Source organism: Mastigoproctus giganteus, chromosome 5 (genome assembly GCF_048544385.1).
Source record: "Mastigoproctus giganteus isolate SK-2022 chromosome 5, ASM4854438v1, whole genome shotgun sequence".
In the NCBI taxonomy this organism is placed as follows: domain Eukaryota; kingdom Metazoa; phylum Arthropoda; class Arachnida; order Uropygi; family Thelyphonidae; genus Mastigoproctus; species Mastigoproctus giganteus.
The window spans coordinates 96,819,237-96,845,839 of NC_143579.1; the positions used below are offsets into that span (position 1 = coordinate 96,819,237).

Sequence of the window (26,603 nt, forward strand, 5' to 3'; positions counted from 1 at the left end):
TATGGTATATTCCTGTGCTATTTAGGAAGGTAAACAGTTCTTTCTTATTAGGGTCATCTCCAAGAATCTGCAATAATGTTAGTGATTACTGTGGATTAGCAGATGATTTAAAACTGTTTGAGTGGATATTGAGAAGATGAGGACAGTCCATTAATAAATGATGAATAGTCAGTTGCACATGACATGATGTGCATTGAGGAGTGCTGTCATTCGTTAATAGATAAAGGTTTGTCAGGCAAGTATACCGGCACAAAATAGCTGAAGCAGCTTTTGCGCCACAAAACTACAAACAAACAGAAAGTATGCGCAATTCTTAGCCTTCCTAGAATTACTTCTTCTCGTCTGCTTTTCTGGAAACTGGACAGCCACAGCTTTGGATCTGGTTTTATTCGGTAAAGTTTGTTTCCTGGATAACCTCTCCAGGTTGTTGATCAACTATTGTAACATGCTTTAAGGATGATGGGTTTGAAATCGGTATATGGAACTAGACAAGTTTGTAAAATTGAAGTATCTGGTTGTTTGGCTGCAAGATCTACTTTTTCATTTCCTGCTATCCCAGAATGCCCAGGGATCCAGTAGAATGTCACAGTTCGGTTTGACTCATTACATGCAAATAATTTAAAATGGATTTGTTTTATAACAGGGTGAGAGGAGATGGTATTACTGTTTATAGTAGAGACAGCACTGAGTGAGTCAGTGTATATTAAAGCAGATGGAATCAGATGTTCAGTAATGTGATCCAGAGCTAAGTTTATGGCATAAAGATACCATTGAAGATACTGCATTCCACTGGTAATGAGACAGAAGTGGTGAATGACGGGAATATTACCGCAGCACCCACTTGGGTCTCAGTTTTCGATCCATCTGTGTAGATTTCACAGGCCTGTGAATGAGAAAGAGAGTAAGCTGCATGTAACTGTGTGATATTGGAGGGAGATTAGGTGTTCTTTTCCCACTGTTGAAAATAATCATATATTGCACAGAGATTGCCAGCCCAGTGTTCTGATGAGAGCCTTTATGAGAGCTTAAAGACTAAGGAGGATGCCATTGAAGGTATTAAAATGGGGCCCCGACAAGCTCTCAGCAGAGCATCTCAGTGCCAGAGCTTACACTTCAGCATCAGGCATTGGTACATGAGGGTGTCGCAGACATTCTCTCAGATATGCCAAGCAGTGCTTGCTACCTGGGAGTCTAAAATGCTGATGGAACTGATATTCTGGTGACATTCATGTCAAGTGGACCTAAATTTGGTGAACTCCAGTCAGGCTGCAACAGCCAAAGCTTCTGCTTGCACCTTTACGATAGTGGGACTGTTTATACCAAGGGTTAAAACTCCATGTGCAAGTCCTGAAATACAACACAAAGCACACTGTGGGTGACCACCCAGGTGTGAACTAACTTATGTAGAGGTAGTGTGCACACCACACAGAGGAATGCTGCCCTGCTCTGTTACAAGGCACTACAAGGTGGTAGATGACGCTCATTAATAAGTGCAATACCACCACTTTGCTTATTGGATATTGAAGTGGTGAAACCCATATTTAGTCTTCAGAGAAAAGCTCCAGCAAACCCCACCCCCATCTCTTCCATCATGCAGTATGATTGATGGCTTTTTAAGTTATGATGGACATCACAGCGAGAGCTAATCTTCCTTACATCTCAAGGGTACAGCTCTAAAACAGTGTTCACAGGATGGCCACTAGTTACTACACCAGACCGAACCTATTGGTAACTCTCTAGAAGGCACTTCCGAATCTGCTAGTGTATAATCTCTCTACCTCTACTCTTACTGATAGTGAATGGAGGGAGTCTGAATAGTGTGTATGGGGGAGGGGGCATTGTTGAGGCCATGTTATGTCGAGGAGCTGGGTATATTCTCACCATGTGTATGCCATACCAAAAATTTTATTACTTCATACAGCATGCTCCCCCACCAACCTTTTCTTATTATTAAATACAATATGAATTGTCAAACTAATAGAGCAAACTTATCTGCGAAAAGATCTAAACCTCCCAAACACTTCATTTGTTTCACAAATATATGTGGTCTCAGTTCTAATCAAAATGATGTTTATTTCCACTTACAGTCTGCCAAACCCCATGTACTTTTTCTGACAGTCTCACCTATCAGTGAGACTGTTTCAATCACTGCTCATCTCAGTTGTCTGAATTATTCGCTGCATGATTCCTTTCACTTCAAAGGTTGTATTTGTGCATATGTCTGTTCCAATGTTCCCTGTCAGAGAATTAGTAGTTTGAAATCTCCTCATTTTAATCTTCTCTCTGGCTTAACATCTCTCTGCCACATTCTTTCAAATTCATCTGTTGCCTCTATAGTTCTCTTAACACCACTAATCACTTGGAACTCTGACTACCTCTCTTTGAAACTTCACTTGCTCCAGTCTAATTTTCCTAACAGTCAGATAATTTTCCATGGTGAATTTAATGTTCACAACTCCAGCTGGCTTTCGTTTTCTAGTCACATGGATCCAGCTGGTTGAGATGCTCAAGCTTTTATAATTACTAATGACCTTGCACAGATTGTTCATTTACCTACGAGAATGCGAGACAATTCTAACCACACAGCCAACATGCTTGACTTCTTTCTTACAAAAAAAAAAAAACTTCTAATTACACACTAGAGGTGATTGGTCCTCTAGGCACCTCAGATCACAACTTGGTGATGGTCTCTTCTCCAATGGAGCCTTTCTCTCATGGCCATTCCAAATCTAGTGATGTTTGGCATTACTAGAACGTAAAATGGGATGATCTGCAAGATCGCATCTTTTTTTTTTTTTTAATTTTTTTTTTTCCCCCTTGGTCCGATTACTGTTTCATGTTGTGTGGAAACCACATTGGAAAACAGCAAATTGCAAAAACTGTAAGTAATGATCAGCATTTCTGCAGGCAAAAAAACTCATGATGAATAAAGTTTTCTCCTATAATGCTAACTCACATACTGAAGCCAAACTTCACTTGGAAATGGGACTGCCAAATGGTGTGAGGATTTTCCACTGACCATGTATGGAGGTTGTCAATGTTGTACATCTCATCTCGTGTAAATCTTGCCTCGCTGGTCCACAGCGAGGAGCTATTGTTGATACAATTAAGTATCTGTAAACAAAACTTCTCACACGCAAGTGAATCTCCTGCTTGCAATGCCTGAACTCTCCACATATGGTACGCATACAGCCCATGTTCATGCAGTGTGTGGCAAACAAACGTTTGGGATGGCCTGTTCTTGTAACAACTCTTCATGTTCTGGTGGAGGGATTTAATCTCACAATATCCAGCACCTCTTCCTCTGCTTTTGTAAAATATGATTGGAGGCCAGCCTCAGTCATGATGCCCTTTCACTGTACCCTTCACATTCCCTCAAACTATGATGGACATTGACAAACACATGCCAGTTAGGGAGCCATCATGTTGGAAAACAATGCTAGTATTCGGTGGCTGAGGCTCTAGCATTTCCTTCACATACACCATACACAGAGTTAATGTCTGCATATTCTGCTAATGCTCTTCTACTCATCACAGACATAATGAAGTTAGTGTGCCACAGCAACAATCCATTCATTGCAGCATTACATTTTCATCATGCATTTTATAAAAAAATACAGTATGAAATTTAACAGATTGTTGCACATTTTGTGCAACAATCTGATTTGCATACCCCACTGCATGACATATGCAAAATGAAAGAAGCAGAAATGAGAAATGATATCACTAATCTGTTTAGTGCTCTAACTCAAAACCTGTTGCTTCTATTTCAAACTGAGTGTAGACTGTTCTTTTATTTTAATGAACCTTGCCTCAATAAATATTGACATCGATTTCAAGGACACACTTTGCATATACTAACATATCACACAGACACCAGCATATAAACACACACATACAGAATCATACTGTGATTCTATACGTGTGTGTATTGAAGTGAAAGAGAGAGAGAACTGGTGGTTAAGCATACATGTATTCAATGTTCAGAATGTAGAGTATCATTCCCCCATTTTTAAAATCCATTCAGCACCATTTAGATATGATCCATGAATGGCATTCATAATGTCTAGGAAAGCAAGAGAGGTTTTTTTACAGAAATATTATAAAAAACCTTAAGAGTTTTAAAAATTATTTCCTTCTGTGTAACAGCTATAAAATACAACATATATGGCTTTGAGCATTTTACAAATTGATCCATTTAAAGTTCACAATTTCAAAGTCAAAATATACAAGATTCAATATATTTAGATATCCTAATCAAGCAAAAATTAAAGGATAAATTTCTTACCCTCAAAATATCTACAGTTCTATTCACATTATATAATCTTCTATATGCAAAGTAACTGATAGAAATGTCTTTCATTTCTACACGAACAGGATCAATAATCTCTCGTAACAAATCAGTATCATCAAGCATTGCATGTATACAGATACCACATTCTAAAGCAAATAAAAACTTAATTAATAAATAATTGACAAATAACAGCATAATATATAACTTTTCCTTTACAAACTCTTCATCAGCAACAATATGAATATACTTTATATTTGAAAATATTTAAAACTGATTATCTGATTTCTTTGATTGATCCTCTTCTCTTCTCTCTACCTTTCTCTGTTCTACTGCTATTCATAATTTATCTTATTTTTTTCCGCTTTCAGTTAAAATATAATAAATTATGAAAGTAGTAGGGCCTTATTACCCTTGATTGTATTTTGGTTTTGAATATAATTTTAACTGCCTATAAAATGCAATGGTTTTAATGCTCAGCAATAAAAACTTCATGTTACCATGAGCTGCCTTGACATTGCACTGCTTAAAAAAAAAAAAACATGGTAGCACCAAAAGGATATAGCAATTATTTAAAAGAGCAGACATTGTTATGACAGTTTCTTTTAGGATTTACTGGTTTATCATCAGATAAACAGTCACTAGTGACAATTCTCTAGAGAATTATTTTTTTTTATAAATTATAAAATAACTATTACATGTCGTTTAACAAAAAAAAATACTTCATTATCAAATGCAATAAAGCAAATTTTAACATTATTTACTTTAAATTTAGGTTAGAATCATTTTCATGTCTGAGAGAAAGGGAAAAAAAAAAATACAGATATTCTAATCAACCTAGTAAGTAAGAGAGTAAAAAATTTAGATAATTTTCAATTAAAAATGAATAGTTATTAATTAAAATAAAGTTAAATGTTAAAAACAAGGAAAATATCATTATTTAGAAAGTTTCACTCTGCAGCTACTGGCAATACTGATAAAATTTTCAGCTGTATTGTTAACTATGTGAAAGGGTATGTGAAGATTACAGCAATAAGAAATTAATTCAGTATCAAGTAAGTACCTCTCTGAAAATTTTGAATTTCTTTGGTATAATGTTGTCCATTAAGGATGGGCTGCAAAGAAGGAAAGACTAATACTACAGGAACTCCCGGACTTACGTAATACTCGACTTAAGCAAATTCGACTTTACGTATGTTTTTGCTGGCCGGCGCAAACTGAAAAAAAATATGGAAACGTATTTTGCATCTGTAGGGATAAATATGGAAGTATTGTGAAAATATCGTAATGTGAACCCAATAACACAATGTGTTTTTTTTTTTTTTTTTTTTTTTTTTAATTCGTTCCAAGTCCTTGGAAGTTGAAAATTTCGCTATATTACTAAGCTATTTATCTCTCTAAAAGGTCATATTCATAATGGAAATTGCATATCATATGTTCCTGTTATAAGAATATTTATAAGAATTCATTATCACATGTTCCCATTATAAGAATCAATTTTGAACGCCTTTGTGATATTTTTCTAAAACACATTTCTGCAGGTCGCAAACATAAAACAATAAAAACAATTTGCACTTTCCGGTTTATTGGGCTTTTCTGTTAGTGCAGCTAATTATAAATGGGTAATAAACTCGATCTTACTGCATTTGCAATAATACTGATAACTCCAATTGTGTGGTTTTTACGTTATTATGGTGAAATGTGTTTCCACTTCCATGAAATCTTCAATCATATAAAAAACAATTTCAAAAACTTCTCTTCATTCCTATTTATGTATTACAAGGATGACCACAGAAAGTACAAGTGTTGGTAATGCCAAGAAGTGAAACAAAATTGATTTAGAAATGAAGATGAAAATGATTAAGAAGTACAAAGCAGGACAAAGTTTATCATCTATTGCAAGGGAATTAGGTCTCGCTGCTTCAACAGTGAATACTATTTTAAAGGACAGTGCGTGTATAAAAGAACATTATTATTATCGTCATTAGCCATATGGTGGAAGAAAGCCCGAGGCTTCTGCTGCACCAGCCAAAAAAAAATTTCTGAGTTACCCTGAGAGAGAGAGAGAGAGAGAGAGAGAGAGAGAGAGAGAGAGAGAGAGAGAGAGAGAACAAGAGTCAGAAGTAGAAGGGAATCACCAAGCAAGAGAAGAATGATGATATCCAGCTCAGGACCCTGGTGTGCCAAGCCCACACCCAACAGATGTGAGCCCCTGGGGTCAAAGAAACAATGCACTTAAAGTCAACAGTGATAACAAAACAGCATTCAAGTGCTATAGCTAAGGTGGAAAAGCAATTAATAATATGAATGGAAAATCAGATTCAGAAGCAAGTGCCCATGAGTCTAATGACCATTCAAACAAAGGCAACAAGAATTTATGAAGATATTAAGAATAATTATGGTGAACCCCAAGCCAAGTTCGTAGCAAGCAGCAGGTAGTTTAATAGGTTCAAGCATCATGCTGGTGTCCACAACGTAAAGTATGTGGTGAAGTCGCCAGTGCCGATTCTGCAGCTGCAGAGAAATTTTGTGATGTGTTGGAATAAATTATTGATGAAGGCTGCTGTTGAACGCAGCAAATTTCTAACATTGACGAGACTGCTCTGTATTGGAAAAAAATGCCGGATCAAACATACATTTCCAAAGAGGAAAAGACAATGCCAGGTTTCAAGGCTTCAAAAGATAGGGCCACACTCTTGCTTGGGACTATTTCAGCGGGAGATTACAGATTAAAACCACTGCTTGTGTACCATTCAGGAAATCCTCGTGCATTTAAGGGCATCAATAAAGCTACCCTACCCATGCATTTCCAATTGAACCAGAGAGAATGGACAATAATATCGCTCTTTGAGGATTGGTTTAAATTCTGCTTCATTCCCGAAATTGAAAAATATTGTAAAGGCAACGACGTTCCTTTCAAGATTTTGCTTCTATTAGATAATGCTCCTGGACATCCTATGCATCTAGATGATTTCAATTCAAATGTGAGAGCCATATTTTTACCACCAAACACAACTTCACTCATCCAACCTATGGATCAGGGTGTTATTTTGAATTTAAAAGCATACTATTTAAACACGAGATTTGCTTAGGCATTGTCTGCAGTAGACGGTGAGAAAAATTTTAATCTAAGAGACTTTTGGAAATCTTACAATATTTACCACGCCATCTTAAACATTAATAAGGCCTGGACAGAAATTACTAAAAGTTGTTTAAATGGCACAGAGAGGAAAATATGCCCACGGCATGTAAAAGGCTTTGAAGGAATTGGAAAAGACAAATCATATGAAGAGGTTACAGATAAGATTGTAAAGGTTGCAGAGCTACTTCAGTTGGAGGTTGATGCCAAAGACGTGGAGGAGTTAATAGAGGAAGAAGAAAAGGAATTATCTAACAAAGAACTTATTAACCATATGAGGAGCCGAGATGCTTCATCACCAGAGAGATGGCAATGGCATTTTGTGAAATTGTATCAGCAATTGTCAGGTTTCAGCAGATGGATCCTGACAGGGAAAAATTCTTAAAAGTTAACAGAGGGGTGAATGATATGCTTGCTTGCTTGCTACAAAGAAATCTATGCTGAAAAGAAAAAAGCCACCATCCAGTCATCCATTAATATATTCTTTCATAGGGTTGAGTGGCTGACCCCTTCTAAATCTCCATAGGCCACAACCTCTGCAGCGGCGTACTTATCAGCTGAAGAAGCCAATTCTGGCAATGATGCTCGAGAGATAAAACTTACTGATGTTATGCCTGTCTCCTCTCTTTTTTTGTAATTTTATAATTTTGAAATTTTTTTAGATTGCATGCTTTTGTAATTTCATGATTTTGAATTTTTTTTAAATTGCACTCTTTTGTAATTTTTCATGCGCATGAGATAAAAAATTGAATATATACATAAATAATTCAATTCACATGTTTGTTGAACATTTCTTTTTTGATTCAATAAATTCAGCGAGCACAGCTGCGAGTGTTGCACAAGCATGGGGGAAATTCCAACTTATGTAGCGTTCCATGGAACGCAACCCTTACGTAAGTCAGGGAGTTCCTGTAGTTAAGACACAAACTAAATACACCAGGTTCAGAATGATTTATTGTGATGGAAAACACTAAAACAACAAATGAATTTAATATGTACAGAGTTATAATTAACTTGTGTCACTTTTGTAACATATAGAGGAAAAAACATTTAGTCATAAAAGTGACTGAATGTTTGGTGCAGCTATTAAATAATGAGACTGTTGCAATAAAATAAATACAATGAATTATTTCATGCCTTACAAGTTATCCCCTTTAAAATTCAAAATACTGTTCCATACATTTCTTCCAAGCACAGAAACATTTCTGGATATCATCTTTCTGTAAGTCCTGTGACACTTTGGTTGTTTTTTTTTTTTTTTTTAATGCTTTCAGTGTACTGAAAACAGGTTCTGTTAAGTACACTTTTCAGTTTAGGGAAGAGAAAAAGTAAAATGGGCAAGGTCTGGCAAGTAGGGTGCATGTTCACACATGTGGGATTTGTTTTTTTTTTTTTTTTTTGCCAGAAAATGGAGAACAGAGAGCATGTTTTATGCTGGGGTATTGTGTTGATGAAGCATCCAACCATCCTTTTTTCACACAGCCTTATCAGAACTTCATTGTTCTGATAAGGCTGTGTAGTATGTTTGATTGACTGTCTGATTTGGTGGGATATATTCAGTCATAATAATTTCTATAATATCAAAGAAAACAAGAAGCATGGTTTTCATTCTTGATTTTGACATTCTTGCTTTTCTTGGTGTGGGGGATTATTTTGTCTTCCATTATCTTTTAGTTTCTGCATCATATTGGAACAGCCAACTTTCATCACAAGTAATTCTGGATCTTCAGTTTTTTTCAAAACATTTTCGCAAACTTGGAGCCTTCTCATTCTTTGATCTTCATTCAAAATTTTTGGCACCATCTTGGCACACACTTTTCTCATACCTAAATTTTCAGTTAAAATTTGTCTAACTATTTTTTTATCTATATTGAGTTCTGATGCAACCATTCCAATGCTTAAACGATGATCACTTTTAATCATTGTCCTTACCCAGTTCACATATTCATCAGATCCCATGGATACAGGACAACCTGGTAATTTTTCATCTTCTACATTCTTTCTTATTTCTAAAAATCTTTTATGCCATTCAAACGTGTGAGCTCTTGACATAATACCTTTCCCATGAACTTGACATAAAAACTCATAACTTTCATTGTTTTTTTTTTTTTTTTTGTTAAAAATTTGAGGTCGATTTGCTGTTCAATTCTTTTGTTTGTCATTTTTCCAGCAAACTGCAACCACATAAGGTAATGAAAACCAGTCTCAATGCAAAGGAATGAGCATGTTGGAACATGACTTGTGAGTCAACTAGAGAAACATACACGTCAAATGCTGTGCCTTTTTTCTCCACTACAAATGGGAAAAAAAAAAAAAAAAAACGGTCACCAGACTTCTTTTTATTATATTAGACAACCATTTTTGTGAAAGAGAGACTCCTCTTCAATCTGTTGTGTTAAAGCAAAGGAACTACAGTTGTTTTGAGTAAAGGAGATTCACTAACAACACTTGCCAAGTATCATGTTCACTTAGTTGTGGCAAATTAGGCAAGAAAGAAAACTTATACAGTATCAAAAAAAAAAAAAAAAAAAAAGCCAACATTTTCTATACCACCTGTCCATCCCATCCCTTCTAACAGCTTTTCTAGTTCTTCCCAGAATTTATTCAAACTACCCACCCTACAACACTAGATAGGAGTTTATTCTCACAATCAGTCACCCGCTGAATGAAGGCAAATTTTTGCACATCTATCCAGCACCCATTCTTCCTCAGTTTTAATTTATTCATCCTCAAGTGTGTAGTCTGAGCAAGAGGAAAAAGTTCCATCAACATTTAGCTTCCTCAATCCATTTAAAGCCTTAATCACCTCCTTATCCCTGCTAGCAAAAGTCCTGTGCATCATTGACAAAACCCCTTGATCTATCCTGGCAGCCTGTTGTCACTGCTCAGATAATTTCATATCTGAATGCACAGTTCTAAAATTCTGTTCAGGTAGGTAATTAGCTGATTTTGGGTTGGAGGATTTGAGATTATTCCTAACAAGTTATTTTTTTTTGCCTGCACAAGACACAAATCAAGTCATGAACACACTTTGTATAATACATGATATGCCTCTAAAAGTGTGTTAGTCTAAAATTGGTCTGAAACTGACCAATGATAAATATCATATCTAGTACCATATGAATGAGAATGACAAAAGTAGTTGTATGGATCAGAAAATCAACCAATCTTTTGAAACAATTTTTTTTAAACCCTTCTATTACCATATGGTATTGATGCCGTCCACTCCAAATTTCAGTTCTATGCAATAACAGATAAATGGAGAAATTAATACATGAATACCTTGGCAGCCTTGTCTTTCGATAAAGACCCAACGGTAAGGGCAGCTGTCACATTTATCTCCGAGCACTCCTGGTAGACACTGGCACTGACCAGTTACAGCATCACATACAACACCTGCAGAATGCTTCTCATCACAGTTGCATGCTATGAAAAATAATGTTAAGAGTTAATTATTAATATTATTAATGTTTTAATATTTTGTTGATGATTTGTTGATTTTTTTTTTTTTTTTACATATATACATTTATATGCTATAAATGGGAGATGTGTTTCTGTGGTCAAATTTTTGGACTCTCCAAAAATCTGACCTTTCTCAAAAGTCAAATTATATAAATATTTACAGAAGTAAATAAAATGGGTGATTCATGTACAACGAATTATAAAAAGAACTCTGATTTTTAAAATTAATATTTATTGACAGAAAAAAAGTACTTTGTGAATTAATGCAACTTGATGCAAACTCCATCTCAATTAATATCAATATGAAATGAAGAGAGAATAAATGACAGTTCACACTTGCACCATGATTAATGAAGCTTTAAATAATCTAAGGCAGCTGACCAATTTTACAAAATGAAATAAAAAACATACTCACATAATAACCAATGGTTTGAGGTTCTGTCCTGAATTTATTTTAGCAATATGGGAATGAGTGGGAAAAAAATTGAAAATCCCAAAAGGGTTTTATTTTGCATTGTGCTGGCTAGCTCCTAGTTGAGGTATTTCCATGTGTGATGGTTCATTAGCTTTGTAGTCAAATTATATATCTAGGTACCTACCTGGACTATTAGCACTTGGATCAAAGGTAGTGATGCTGGAAAAAGCAAATGGCCAAGAAACCTTCACTCATGTGGGCTTTCAATATGATGGCTTCATTAAACAAGAAGGAGAACTTTAATTTGGTCTTGGTGACAAATGATGCAGTTTTATGTAATGCTATAATGACTGTGTTTATTTAATAACAGAAGTTTTTGATCAACACATTGTTTACAGAAATTATTTTCTGTTTGACAGAGTATTTATAATTGGTTAAATCACACACATTTCTTTAAACCTCCTATACTGGAATTGACAAAATTTCAAGAACCACTGTCAGGAATACAACTGATACCGTTCCAAAAGTTATGAATCCACTTATTCCACACAATGTCTTTACACAGCCTCAAAAGGGCATGGTCAGGGTTAATTCTATAAAAAAATTCCACCATGGTTAGCATTAGCATTAGTAGAGGCATTTGATGCAAGAAAGCAAGCTTATGCAGCATCAGTCAAAAAAAAAAAAAAAAACCCACATCCACTTCACCCCTCTGTTCGTTCAAAATACCTGTCCAGCTGAGCCTTAAACTTATTTAGGCTATCAACCTCCACTACAAGGGATGGATGTCTGTTCCACCAACCAACCACCCGCTGGCTAAAGGCAAATTTCCGCACGTCTATCCTACATCTGTCTTTCCTCAATTTGAATTTATGCCCTCTCAGGTGATTTTTCTGAGCTAGAGGAAGGATCCCATCAGCATTGAGCATGCTTAAACCATTCAAGGCTTTATACACCTCTATCAGATCACCTCGCTGGTGCCTAATCTCCAGACACTGTAATTTGCAAAACTTAAGCCTTTCTTCGTAAGAGCACCCCTTTGTTCCATTCACTAATCTTGTTGCCCTTCTCTGTACTCGTTCCAGCAGCTCTACATCCTTCTTGAAATGAGGCCTCCAGACCTGTATACAGTACTCTAGGTGTGGCCTGACCATTGCCTTATACAAGGGAATAATCACCTCCTTATCCCTGCTGGAAAAATTCCTGTATATCATTGACAATACTCCATGAGCTACTCTTGCAGCCCGTCTGCACTGCTCAGAGAACTTCATATCTGCCTGCACAACCACCCCCAAGTCCCTTTCATTCTCTACCACTGTCAGTGTAGTACCACAGAGTTGATACGTTGCTCTGGGGTTGCTGTTTCCCATGTGTAGTACTTTACATTTGTCAATGTTAAACTTCATTTGCCACCTCTCAGCCCATCTGCTCAACCTTTCCAGATCCTGTTGCAGCAGCATAGTGTCAGTAGTGTCCTTGACAACCCTGCCAACCTTTGTATCGTCTGCAAACTTGGACATTAAGCTTGATATACCATCATCAATATCATTTATAAATACAGAAAACAATAATGGACCCAAAACTGAGCCCTGAGGGACTCCACTAATAACATTAGTCCACGATGAGCAGTGTCCATTGATTACCACTCTCTGTCTTCTCCCCCTCAACTACCCCTTTATCCATAGCAGCAATTTACCTCCAATGTCACACTGCTCCAATTTGTGTAGCAGTCTTCCATGTGCAACAGTATCAAAAGCCTTTCTAAGATCCAAGTACATAATATCAAAGCTATTCCCTGCATCCAGTTCTTTTGTGACTGCATCATAGCATCCAATCAAATTGGTCAGGCAAGACTTCCCCTTAACAAAACCATGCTGTGTCCGAGCTATAACTGAAGTCTTGTCTAAATGATCCTGCAGTGCTTCTTTAACCAGTGCCTCCATTAATTTTCCTGGAACAGAAGTTAAGCTCACAGGTCTATAATTATTTGTGTCAGCCTTTGATCCTCCTTTGTGAATTGGGGTCACATTTGCACATTTCCAGTCTATGGGTACCTCCCCTGAGTCCAAGGAAGCTCTCATAATTATGGCTAAGGGGTTTGCTTACTTCCTTTGCTGCCTCCTTTAATATAACTGGATAGATCCCATCCACCCTGGGTGCCTTTCTTGTGTTTATCTTCAACAGTTTCTCCTCCACTTTACTCCCAGTTATTTCAAGATTCTGTAGCTTACTGCTAGAGTTGAATACACCTCTGGCATTCCCCTCGCTGAATAACTCCTCATGTGTGAATGTCGATGCAAAATATTCATTTAATTTGTTAGCTACCTGAGCAGGATCATCAACAGTTGACCCATCAATATCAAGTGGACCAATCTGATTCATCCTCATCCTTCTAGAGTTTACATAAGTAAAGAACTCTTTGCTGTTTTTCTTTGCATCCCTTGCCAAGGAGTTTTCGTAATCTGCCTTCGCCTGCCTAACCTCCTTTGTAACTTGGTTGCATATCAACTTGTATCTATCATAGGCTTCTGTGTCATGTGTTAATTTGTAAGTATCCCATGCATTTTTCTTCTCTGCCATATGCCTCATTAGTTCATCTGACATCATTTTGGCCTAAACCTTGAACAATATTTCTTAGTTGGTATGTAAAGCCCAGTAGCTTCCAAGATAAGTTCTTTGAATGCTTCCCATTTTGAATTTCCTGTTGGTAACATCATCAGTCGTTAAGAAGTCCATTAGGGTTAATTTTCTCCTGTTAGTTGTCTTATTGTTCCGTGGATAAGAAGCTGGTTAAAAAGAAGTTCTGATTTAACCATAATGGAGATGAACACAGAAATATAAAAAAAGAGATGACATGACACAAAAATCTACCAGTTCTCAATTAAGTCAGCCCTCCAATAGTCAGCAATCCCAGAGTCTGAACCCTGCCAGATTAGGTGGTCATATTGTGGTCAAACAAACAAAAATAAATAATAATAATAATAATAATAAATAAATAATAATAACAATAAAATAAAATTATTTCCCCTTCCAAAATAAAGCTTATACAGTTGATGAACCAATGCCAAATGTTTCACACAATAATTTAAGCAAAGTCTCACTATCAAGTTTCTCAAACAAGACAACCTTTTCCACAAAAGATAATTACCTGGATCTGTGCCATGAGTCACCACAATCCTCACCTAATTTTTCTTTTAAGCAACACCTGGGCAAATAAAAATGGATGGAAGTTGTTGTTGTTGTGTGTCAATGTTGTTTACAAATTTGATAATCCAAAATTGTTTAGTAAATTCATTACTAAAGCTTAATGCTTCATTTGTGAATTGAGACACCTAGAAACTCTTATGACTAATCCATTGTTAATTATCAATGAGTTATAACTCTTGATTAGATTGTTCAGTGCTTTTCACAGTAAAACTTTTATGGCAATGAGGAGAAATCTTCACCCAAATCAGTTCTGATACAATGCTTGGATGAATCAATAATTGAAGAAACAAACTTGCTGATTCTCAGGAAGTTTATCAAGTTTGTTCATATTCCTAAAAACAGCCAGAAAATAAGTTGCTGGATGTGGTGATTCAAATCTATCAAATAAGTGTATTTATTTATTATTTTTAAATTTTTTTTATCAATTTATTTGATTCAGCATCTAAGAAATTATTCAAATTACAAGACTGTAGTGACTTTTTGTAATAAAAAAAATGTCAAATCAAAAGCAGCTTGCTCTCTGTATTGGAAGGTGAGCTACACTGGTTACAACATTGGACATCTTCTGAACAACTTCAGAAGGGGTGAACAGATTGTTTTTTGAGAGCTGCTAAGTTCACTGTATTATTTTAAAAAAATTGAAAAAAATTTTTTTTATATTTTTTTCTTTAAGTTTAATAGTGCACTTGTTAACTTGTGTTTATCTAATAAAGTTGGTTGATTTGTTATTTGCATGGTTTTCAAAAGTGCTTAAAAATGAAAGTTGTGGTGTTCCACCATTGTTATAGTATCCATATAAAAACAATCTAAATGTATTATCAATTACAGTATTGCTACAGAATGATATAAATGTGATATTGTAGCAGTTTTCTATATAATTCCATAGGAATCTAGTTATATTAAAAGTGTCTTATTAAGTCCACAAACTATAAATATATAGCAAAACAAACATGATCTCATCAGCTAACTGAATCACACAGCACAAAAATACACCGTAAAATAGTGTAGTAAGCATTACCAAACAATCTGAATATAGTTTATACTGTACTATACTTGTGTGTTATACTGCATTACATTATACTTGTAACCCTTAGTTTTGTGCAGTATCGATAAATTTATATTAGAATTATGTCCCAGATTAGAGCGTGAAGCGCTCTAATCTGGGACATAATTTGCTTCACACATTGGAAACCGTAGTGGTTTCCAATGTGTGAAGCAAAAGACTCTGAGCAGCAGGAATTTTCTGTTAAAAATCAGGATTTTGTAATCTGATCTGCTTGTTTCTCTTTGCAAAACTAACTTTAGTCAGACATGAAACAGCCAAAGGGGATGCCTTTGTGCATGTTCATTTTAAAGGGCATGAGGAAGTTAAATGAAAATTCAGCACTCTGATGGACTTATACGAGGGCTTGAGCAACAGGACTGATGCCATAAAAGAAATAAAAGAAAGAGAACATTAAACTGCAGAGCTCAACACAAGTCCAAGCTTGTGCAACAGACAACACAACAGCAGCCACCAAGAACTGACTCCTCCTTCCTGGTCCCAAAAGAGGTATCATTTGTTGGTGGCTTTGTTGTCAGAGTAACAGAGAAATATATTCTGTAAAAAGGATATATGGAACAGGACCAAGGTTCACTAGGGACTGAAAGTGAGGATGCTGTAGAGCAGCTATCATCTTTTAAGGGACACAAAAGGTGATACTATTGTATATGTTGGTAATAATGACATTAAGAGTAGAAAACATGAGTAAATGCTTATCAAATATGGGGCAATGCTAAGAAAAAGTTGCAAGTTTGGAATAAATTTGAAAGTGTCTGCAATTCTGCCCAGACATGAAAGGAGTGAATATATAAGAGGCTTATCAATCAACCTGGCTCTGGAGAGAACTGTACATGGCTCAGCATGATATATGCTTATTAACAGAAGAGACTATTTTTACAGGGATGGGATACATTGACATAGAAGAGATACAAGAATATGATGCTATTGAGGCAGTGTTAAGAGCTTTGGAAAACTGTTAGCCTGGAGGGATGGGATACATAGACCAAATATTTTGTAATTGGATATAATGCAGTGTGGCCTTATCCCAAAAAGGAAGATAAAAAAAAGTGCAGTTCATGGCAAGAACCAAATTTACAATAGACACTGTTAGGACCAAACTCTATATCTTGCAGAAGGAACCACCAGCAACCGTAGTGGTTTCCAATGTGTGACCTACTGAGCTGCTGTATTCTCTTTTCTACCCTATTTCCACAATTAGAAAAAAAATGTTTCAGAAACTGGCCATATCCAAGAGAAATGATTGTAGATGTTCAGTTTCTCTCTGTTTCACTTAACCCTTCAGAGCTGTAATTAAGAACATATGAATAAACTATAAACTGGATAAGAAATTCACAAAATGAAACATTTTACTCTAATACGGAAGAATGGAACCACATACAGAATCATTAACAACTTCCTGAGGGGGAGAAGGGAAACACAGTTATGGGTAAAATTAGAAGATTTAATTTCTTCAGACAATAAAGATTTATATCTGTAAGATGCGATATATTCAGTTATAAATTTTTTAAAAGAATAAAGAATAGCACAAGACATCCTTTTCAAGGCTATGAAATCACATTTAGAATGGCAAAAACTGCTAAAGGTATAATGAAAAGTTTGCATGAACTGATTAACAATATTCAAATATTTATAGTTTGCTACAGGCCACAGTTAATGTCTTCAATAATTATACTAGAGTACAGTCAGATTTACTTTTGTCGTTTATAGCCCAATGAAGTATGTTTGTGTGCAGGAGGGGAAGGAGGCCCAGTAATCTAATACAGAATGCAAAACTATCACATTACTCTTTTTTTATTGAACAATTATTTTCAAGATTATGGTTTTTCACCTGTGCAAAGTTTATTAGGACTGCAGTAATCATGTAATTCAAGGTGTTCTTGTTGTTAGAGAGAGAGCTATTTACCATAATGGCATGGGTAAGTGGTACTTCTTTCTTTAAATATGTACAGAAATTTCAGAAGGATTTCAGATGTCACCATTGTTCAATTCTGCTTAGCATTAACATGGCATACAATATGATTACTGAAAGAAGATTATCCCACCTTTCTGAAAAGAAAAGTAGTACTGAATGTTGATGCAGTTTACTCCAATTAAGCTTTAGTATTGGAAGTAGCAGAGGCAAATTATTTGGCGCCTCCGTAGCCAGGTGGGAAGGAGCAGCAGCTCGAACCCCGGTCTAACCAAGAAGCGTGTGCATAGCACACGCTTCTTGATTAGACCGGGGTTCAAGCCCATCACCACCAAATACAGAGGATGCGGAAAGGTCAGGGAATGACCACCACATATTCCCAGAGCAATATGGCCTTAGTTGCTAATGCTCCTAAAAACCAAATAACAACAATAACAACAGCAAATTATTCAGAAAACAAGCTTATACAGTATAAGCCAAAAAAACACAACTTCCCACATTACCTGTCCATTCTCTGCAATAATTTCTCTAGTTCTTTCTTGAATTTATTCAAATTCACAATTCATGATTCCACAACATTGGATGGACGTTTTTCCCAGCAATCAATCACTCGAAGGCTGAAGGAAAACTACTGCACATCTATCCTGCAACTATCCTTCCTCATTTTGAATTTATGCCCCATCATTTGTGTAGGCTGATTAATTCACTGAATGCAAACAGCAAAAATTAAGCATGCATAACAAACCTTATCATGTTATATTTCATTATAAGATAAATCTGTCTTTGAAGTGCATAGGAATGTCAAGGGTTTATGCTATACAGATGGCATACAAACATGAAATCAAAGCCAGTCAGAAAAAACAGAACATTAAGGTATAAGAATGATTATAATTAGTAACTGTGTAACAAACAATACACTTCATTCATTCATTTATTGTTCAAAAACAATAACAATATTGTTCAAATTCATTTATTGTTCAAAAACAATAACTTCAATCATTTGACTTAGTTCTATCATTAATAATTTGCCTATTTCAATACAGGATTTCCATTAAAAACTATTAATGAAAATTCATTAATAATTACAGGTGAACCAAAATCAGAGCACACACACACTAAAAAAAAATAAGAAAGATAGTTAATTTTTATCAAAGTTACCCAATTTTTTTTTCTTTTATTCCTTTTCATCTCAATTTCACTCAAATATTAAATGTGTAAATTTCTTTATTTCATCATGAATGAAATAAAGATGGACAAATTTCATCCATGTTATTTGGAGGAAGAATGTCATTAGCATTGAGCTTGTTCAAAGATATCGAAAAACTTAAACACCTCAATCAAATCACTTTGAAGATGTCTAAGTCTTCAGACACTGCAATTTGCAGAAGTGAAGACTTTCTTGGTAAGAGCATACCTTTCTTGCCCTCACCAATCTTATAGGTCACAAAATTATTTAGTTTCCCGTTAGTTGTTGTTTGTTATTTGGTTTTTAGGAGCATTAGCAACTAAGGCTATATTGCTCCGGGGATATGTGGTGGTCATTCCCTGACCTTTCTGCATCCTCTGTATTTGGTGGTCATGAGCTCGAACCTCAGTCAAATCAACAAGTATGTGCTCTGCACTGCTGCTCCTGCCCACCTGGCTATGGAGGCGCCTACCCGTTAGAGTTTGATAGATACAGTGGCAGACAAAAAAAACTGAATCACTTGTGAATTTTGCAAATAATGTGTTTTGTGCTGCATTGTAAGTTGCAGAAATGTTCAAATAAAAATGCATTTGTTAGATAGGAGATATATATCTCTGTGAATGAAATCCAATAAAAAGACTACCTGATATACCTAATTGCCTTAAATATCTTCCCAAAGGGTAAAATGCATAATTAATGGAAATATGAGAAATCATGCAAGTGGCAATCATGAGAACCAAACATACATTTTATAGCATTTATGTGTACAAACTGAAGTGACAAGTTAACGTAATAGTATTATGTACTGTAAATCAGCAAAATAAGTCCTCAATATTTTGTTCTTCCTCCTTGAGCTGCAATTACAGCCTTGCAATGATCTGGCATAGAGTTAATCAACTTCTAGATATACAGCTGCCCAATTTCATGGTACCACACCTTATAATGCTCTCCTGCAGTTGAATCTTACTTGTTGGCTTCTTCTGAGCAATTTTAGACAACATTATGTACCAGCAATTTTCAATGGGGTTAAAATCTGGACTGTTGCCGGGTCAGTCCACTGTAATGCAAGCATATCTGAGGTATTACTGCACCTTAAGGGAGAAAAACGAGGGAAAACATTGGTGTAAGTATGTTTTAAGCCTTGTGAGATAAGAAGACAAACTCATCATTAAATCTAAACAGCATAAAACTTACCAATTTTGCTGTGTGGAAAAGTGCTGAGTCCTGTTGAAAAATGCAGTTTTGGGTGTCTGTGTGGTGATCCTAATAACAGGTTTCAGGCACCGCTGCAAAATAGCAGTGTAGGTTTCTGCATTCACCATTCCATTAAAAAACTTAATTCACCCCACTCCTTTGCTTGTTATGCATCCCCAGACCATCTGATCAGCAGGGAACTTTACAGTCAGTGTTATGCAGTCAGGATGGTAAGCTTCCGATTTTCGTCTTCTGACTTATCACTTCCCATCTGAGCCATGAAGGTTGAATTTCGATTTGTCAGAAAATATGACGGTGTCACATTGCTCATTTGTCCATGAAACATGCATTTTAACCCAAGAAAGTTGCTTTTTCCTCATTTGTTGGGTCAACAAAGGCTTCTTCTTGGGCCCATAGGCATGCAGACCACATTCCAAAAGCCATATTTGGATAGTTTGTGCACTTGTTTCTACAACATAGGCCATCTCAAAGTCCAGTTTTAAATGGCAATTACAAAGGCACAGCCGTTTATACCCTTTGTGTATACCCTTCCAAGAGGAAAGGTATACACGTATTACAATGGGCATGTATACCCTTCCATATTTATAGAAACAGCTGATGCTTTGCGACAAACAAAATGACTGTAATCAAACAATATCTTATAACTACAAATGTTACTTGTTTTAAGGTGATTCAGTTTTTTGTCCATCACTGTATGAGTCATTCCCATCCCTAAAGAATTCCTCATGTGTAAGTGCAGGTGCAAAATACCTATTCAGTTTTTCAGTCATCAGCTGATATCAAGTGGGCCAATGTGATTAACCTCTTCCTTGTAGTGTTGAGATACTTGGAGCTTTTGCTATTTTCTTTGCATTCTTTGCCAAAAGATTTCTCATAATCTGCTTTAGCTTTTCTAATCTCCTGTGTGACTTGGCTGCAGACTAGTTTATATCTGCCCGAGGCTTTTCTATCACATGATAATTTATATGAATCCCATGAATTTTTCTTTTTTGCCCTGACATTAGTTCATTTGATGTCCTTTTAGGTATAAGTCTTGAACAGTACTTCTTAGTGTCTAGTATCTTCTATGATTACTTCCCTGAATGCTTCTGATTTAGGAATTGATGTTGGTAACATCATCAGGTGGTTCCTTCGAATGGAATTTAAAAATGTATGAGACTACTGTAGTCACTCTTAAGAAAAAAAAGTCCTTCCCTTTACCCTTGGCGGTAGTTATGTCTTTCAGTAAATCCAGCATCAATACACTGTAATCACCAGTGGCGGATCCAGAAAAAAATAACAGGAGGCGGCACTATTTGTGATGGGGGGAGCACCATTTTGTGCCTTGTTTGTGCACACAAACAAGGCACAAAATAATGCACAGAACAAAAATATGACTCTTAAACATAATGTGACTGGCAGACACAGGCACCCAGCTAAAGTATGAATTAATTTGAAGTAAACATTATGCACGACCAAACTACATGACACCTCAAACTAAAACGGTAATCACATCAGCATCAGTGTTGCCAACTGTAGTCAGTTGAAAATTGCTGAGCCACAATGCAAAAATAGACAAAATCCTATGTTAACAATGAAAAAAAAAATGTTTTTTTGTAGCTAAAGGGAATTTAAGCGATTGGTGTATATTCTCCAAACACGACATGGAGGGGCAAGTGCCCCTACCCTGATTCCGCCACTGGTAATTACTGCCATCTAGTGAGTCTTTTATCTGCAAAATATCTACACTCTGCAGACTTTAACATGAGGAATCACTGCTGATAATCAGATCAAGAGTGTTGGTTGCTCTTGTTACCTCTATAATGTGCTGATGTAGAAAACAGACATCCAATAAATCCACATAATTCTTGCTAGTATGTGAATGATCAACCTATAAGTTCCAGTCATTATCTGGATGTGTGTTAAATGTAACACACAACATTACATCAAAACACAGAATATTGCACTTTGTAAAAGAGATTAGTAAGTGTAATGAAGTAACTGTATTCATTTATTGGTCTCATGGAACTCAAAACTTACCAGACTCCAACCAAGTGACATTGTTCTAATTGATGTTACATGCACATGTATAAAGCTCAGCTAGTGTAGCTGAGTGCATAGTGTAGCTGAGCGCATTCCTTTTCTTGATAGAATTACTAGTACTGCTGTCACTTATTCTCTTAGTCGGCACCAAGATAACAGTCAAAATTAAATTTTCTGAAAAGAATTTCAGAGGGTTAAGGCCTTCAGAGGATACTCACTATTATCACCCCACACAAGCTCATATTTTACTAAAGCTCATTTCTGTAGGTCACTGCCATAAAAAAAAATAAAAACAATTTCAATTTCCGGGTTATTGGGCTTTTCTGCTAGTGCAATTCATTATAAAAGGGTAGTAAACTGGATCTAATTGCATTTGCGATAATACCAATAGCTGGAATTCTGTGGGTTATTATGATGAAATGTGTGTCCCCTTCACTGAAATCTTAAGTCATAAAAAATATATAAATAACATAAGTCGGGGACTTACTGCATCGAAAAATGTTCAACAACCTAAGTAAAAAGTATGCCGATAAATTAAAAACAAACAAACTTACCACGCACTACTCGCGTATTCAATAAGATGTTTCCCTTTATTTTTTACGATGTTGATTTGAAATTTAATAGCTTTCCTTTATTTTTTACGATGTCGAGTATGGTTTGGTCACCAACATTATAATGGTTCTTTAGAGATTTAAGAGATGCACCCTTTTCAAACTTTTGAATAATTTCAAGTTTTTGTTTAATTGAAAGCGCAACTCTTGTGTTTGCCCATCATTTTCGTGATTTCTAAACAAAAAAAAAAAAAAAAAAAAGAAGAAGAAGAAGAAGAAGAAGAAGAAGAAAAGTTACTATAAAAAAAAAAATCTGACATCCTTGACATAAGCTTGAAATTAACGAAACAAAACAATCAATGCAACACACTAAAACAAACTAAACATTTGTCTCTCTTTTCTTTTTTTTTTTTTTTCTTTTGAGTGGCGGGTGTGAAGACAGTGGAGGTTGCAAGATAATAGGTACACTAATCTCCCAATGATGACTTGTACCCCAGGGGTTCACATCTTGTGAGTATGGGCTTGGCACACCCAGGCTCCTGTGCTGGATATAATCATTCTTCTCTTTCTTGGTGATTCCCTTCTACTTTTGACACTCTCTCTCAGGGTAACTCGGGGATTTTTTTTTTTTTTTTTTTTTTTTCGCTGGTGCAGCTTAAGCCTCAGGCTTCCTTGCACCATGTAGCTAATAATAATAATAATGCCACTTCTTGATGATTTGAAAAACATCTGTTTATACCTATTCTAGTTATTACTTAAATTTTATGATTTCTGGTTGTTTTTTTTTTTTTTTTTTTTGATATTTTTTAAAATTTGTAGTCTTGAAGTGTCCTGGTTATCTGCTTCTCGGTTAATCCGATCCCAGTAAATCAAGAGTCTGCTGTATATGAAACCAGATACAAATCAAACAAGAAGAAGAAGATGGAGAGCTCATCTATCCTAAACCCAACAGGGGTTTAGATGAGAAAATAAATAGATAAAAAGATTAAAAATTTTAATATTTTTCTTTTGAAACTGAGAATTAAAAAAATATATACTAATGGTGGCTTTGTTGTTTCATAAATTTAATCCATTTATCCATGGGGTAAAAAATTATTAATAATAAAAAAATGGGTGAAATGAAATTTGTTTACCATAAAAATATTTTCCATTAAGCAAGCTATTAATAGTAAATACCATTTAGTTAATATGTGTTCATATTAAAAAATTGGGAAAAAAAACTGTTAAATTTTTTTTTTGGCCATAAGTGGGTGGCTTATAACTGGAGTGTTAAGTGTTCTCCAACACCTGCAGTATGTCAAAGCCGCAGTGCATAATACACATTTAGTATGTAAATGTGTATTAATAAATGCACATTTACATACTAAATATTTACCATAAAATAATACCAATATTTGAGAATAATTTTTGAACCCCCCACTTCTCTCCATACTGAAATTCAGGTCATGCTTATGTATGAGGTTAAAATGAACCTAATACACTCCTTTTAGATTTTCCTGTTCATAAAAAACATCAATACAGCTTTCATATATTGGTATTTTACAAGGGGGGAGGGGAAATGAAAGGACACATTTAATTCTTATGCAGCCTATTTTTATATACAGTCAGTTCGGCTATAATGTGCATTTTCACAACGCAACTAATATATTAGAGAACAATGTGAGTATAACACGATTATTTTGTGTTATACATGCGTGATTTTGTGTGAGTAACACTAGGTGAATGCAAAACCCGGCACCAAGCTGAATATGATGACCTGCACAGCAATACATACAAGTTTACGAAGCTTAAAAAATATCAAACATCAAATGTGTGACAGCTATATTTCCCATTTACTGTAGTTGCATTGGTCGGAGACATGTCATTAGCTGTATTCACAAGATAACAGGTGATACTGTAGGCTGACTCATGTTTTCAGGAGCTCACATTCTCCTGTTTGAACAGAAATTTCATGAGGCATGACAGCATGAGCAGAGGACCACATTTCTGGAGGTCACTAACATAAAACAATAAAAACAATTTCCAGTTCCCGGTTTATCGGGCTTTTCAGTTAGTGTAATCTAATTATAAATAGGTGGTAAACTCGATCCTACTGCATTTGCGATAATACCGATAGCTGGAATTCGATAGCTGGAAATAAATATTTAAACAAAAAATATATATATATATATATAATTAAATAAAAATAAAAAATAAATAAACGAAAACAAAAAATACATTAAAAAAAAAAAAAAGGAAGATGTGCAAGATACGTTTTTCATCTCCCCTCCTCATATAGGTAACTGCTTAGCTGACCTTTGCATTTCCCCAAGCTATTAATGTCAACTACACATGGAGGTAACTTATTCCAGTAATTAACAACTAGTCGACTAAAAGAAAGCTTCCCATAATACAGCTCATACATCGAAGGCTTTCTTCATATGGGTGCCCTTTTGCAGTCTTAATAAGCAAATCAACCCATCTTTGGATCCTTTCAATCGTTAATCAGCCAAAATATTTCAAGAGTGAGCTTACAATTTCTTTATATAGTGTGATTATGACTTCCTGTCTCTAGATAGGGAAATGTTAAGAGGTGGCAAGGAAGGCCCATAAGACACCATAATAGGTTTCCTTTCCACCTTTCAACACTGCTCAGAATTTCTTCATGTCCAGTGATATCTTAAACTCCTAAATTTCTTTCTTTCTCTGCTGTTTTTTATTCAACTCTAACAAGTTATTTTGCAGTTACTATTCCCTTAAAGAAAGGCCTTGCATTTTGCTGCATAAAAACATAGCTGCCGCTTTTCTAACCATACTTGAAGCCAGCCAATCAAGATCATCTTGAATGAGTAATGCTTGTTGCTGATCATTAACCACTCTCCCAATTTTCACATAATCTGCAAATTTTGGCATTACACACACACACACACACACACACACACACACACACACACACACACACACACACACACACACACACACACACACACACACACACACACACTCCTTGCTGGTCCTTCTCTACAACTTCACCACTTTTAAAAATCAAACTATCACAACTATCTGTTGAACAGTAACAGAAACTTAGCCTAAACAGTTCAGGAAACACTTTGCTGCACAAAAATGAAATGAGATAAAATGAAAATTACATAAATACCAATAAAGGAATGATTATTCTATCAAAGTGCACAGTCATCAAATTGATCATAACAATAGCAATGAAAGAGTGTTCTCAGTTAATATATTTTACAATCTGCCATTGTATAAAGCAATGATTAGCAACATATTAAATACTGCTTTCAGGTTTCAAAACCTAATTTTAAGTCAGATGTAGGTTGATGTAAATAGTGCAAACAAGAATAGCCAGATTATCTGGGGCACAAAAGGGTGTACCAAGAAAGAATTCAGTTCTAGAAATTGTGGTATCTGGAAGCAAGGAATCTGGATTGAATAACTAGAAAACGTTGCGATATACAACAGGATAATCACCTCCTTGTCACTGCTGGCAAAATTTCTCTCTCTCTATATATATATATAATTGGCAAAACCTGATGAGTTGCCTTAGAAGCCTGTACAATTACCCAGAGGTATTTTTTATTCTCAACCATTTTAAGTGTAGTACCACCCAATTGGAATGTTATCCTGGGATTACTGCTACCCATATGCAGTACCATGCATTTATCAATGTTAAATCTCAATTGCTGCTTCTCAGCCTATCTATGTAATTCTCTATGCCTTATAGTAGTAGTAGCAGCAGCAGCAGCATACCCTGATTTCTGTCATTAAATACCTGATCCAACTTTTGTGTCAAAAGCAAACTTCGGCATTAAACTTGATATGCTTTCTTCAATATCATTAATAAATACTGAAAAGGGGTAGGTGGCCCACACTGAACCCTGAGGAACTCCACTAATAATATTACTTCACAACAAAACAATATTATTAGTGGATATGTTTTTCCTGCCACTCAAACCTTCCCTCTATTCAAAGGAGTAATCCATCCCAAATGCCACACTACTCCCATTAGCATATCAATCTTTCATGTGGAATAGTATCAAAGGCTTTACTGAAATTTAAGTACGTGATAACAAAATTAATTTTTGTGTCTAGTTCCCTTGTGATCACATCACAGTAGCTGCCAGATTTAACAAGTTCTGTTATACT

The 26,603-nt window shown here is 35.6% G+C and overlaps 1 protein-coding gene across 1 annotated transcript in view; it reads right to left on the bottom strand.

Annotated features, from left to right (window-relative positions):
• LanA (laminin subunit alpha) overlaps positions 1–26,603 on the bottom strand; it is a 1,178,005-nt gene that overhangs the window by 423,366 nt on the left and 728,036 nt on the right. The window contains exons 36-37 of the mRNA XM_090374120.1: positions 10,713–10,856; positions 4,289–4,440 (exon numbers count right to left, since the gene is read on the bottom strand). Of these exons, the coding sequence (XP_090230246.1) occupies positions 4,289–4,440; positions 10,713–10,856 (296 nt within the window). The remainder of the gene's footprint in view (positions 1–4,288; positions 4,441–10,712; positions 10,857–26,603) is intronic.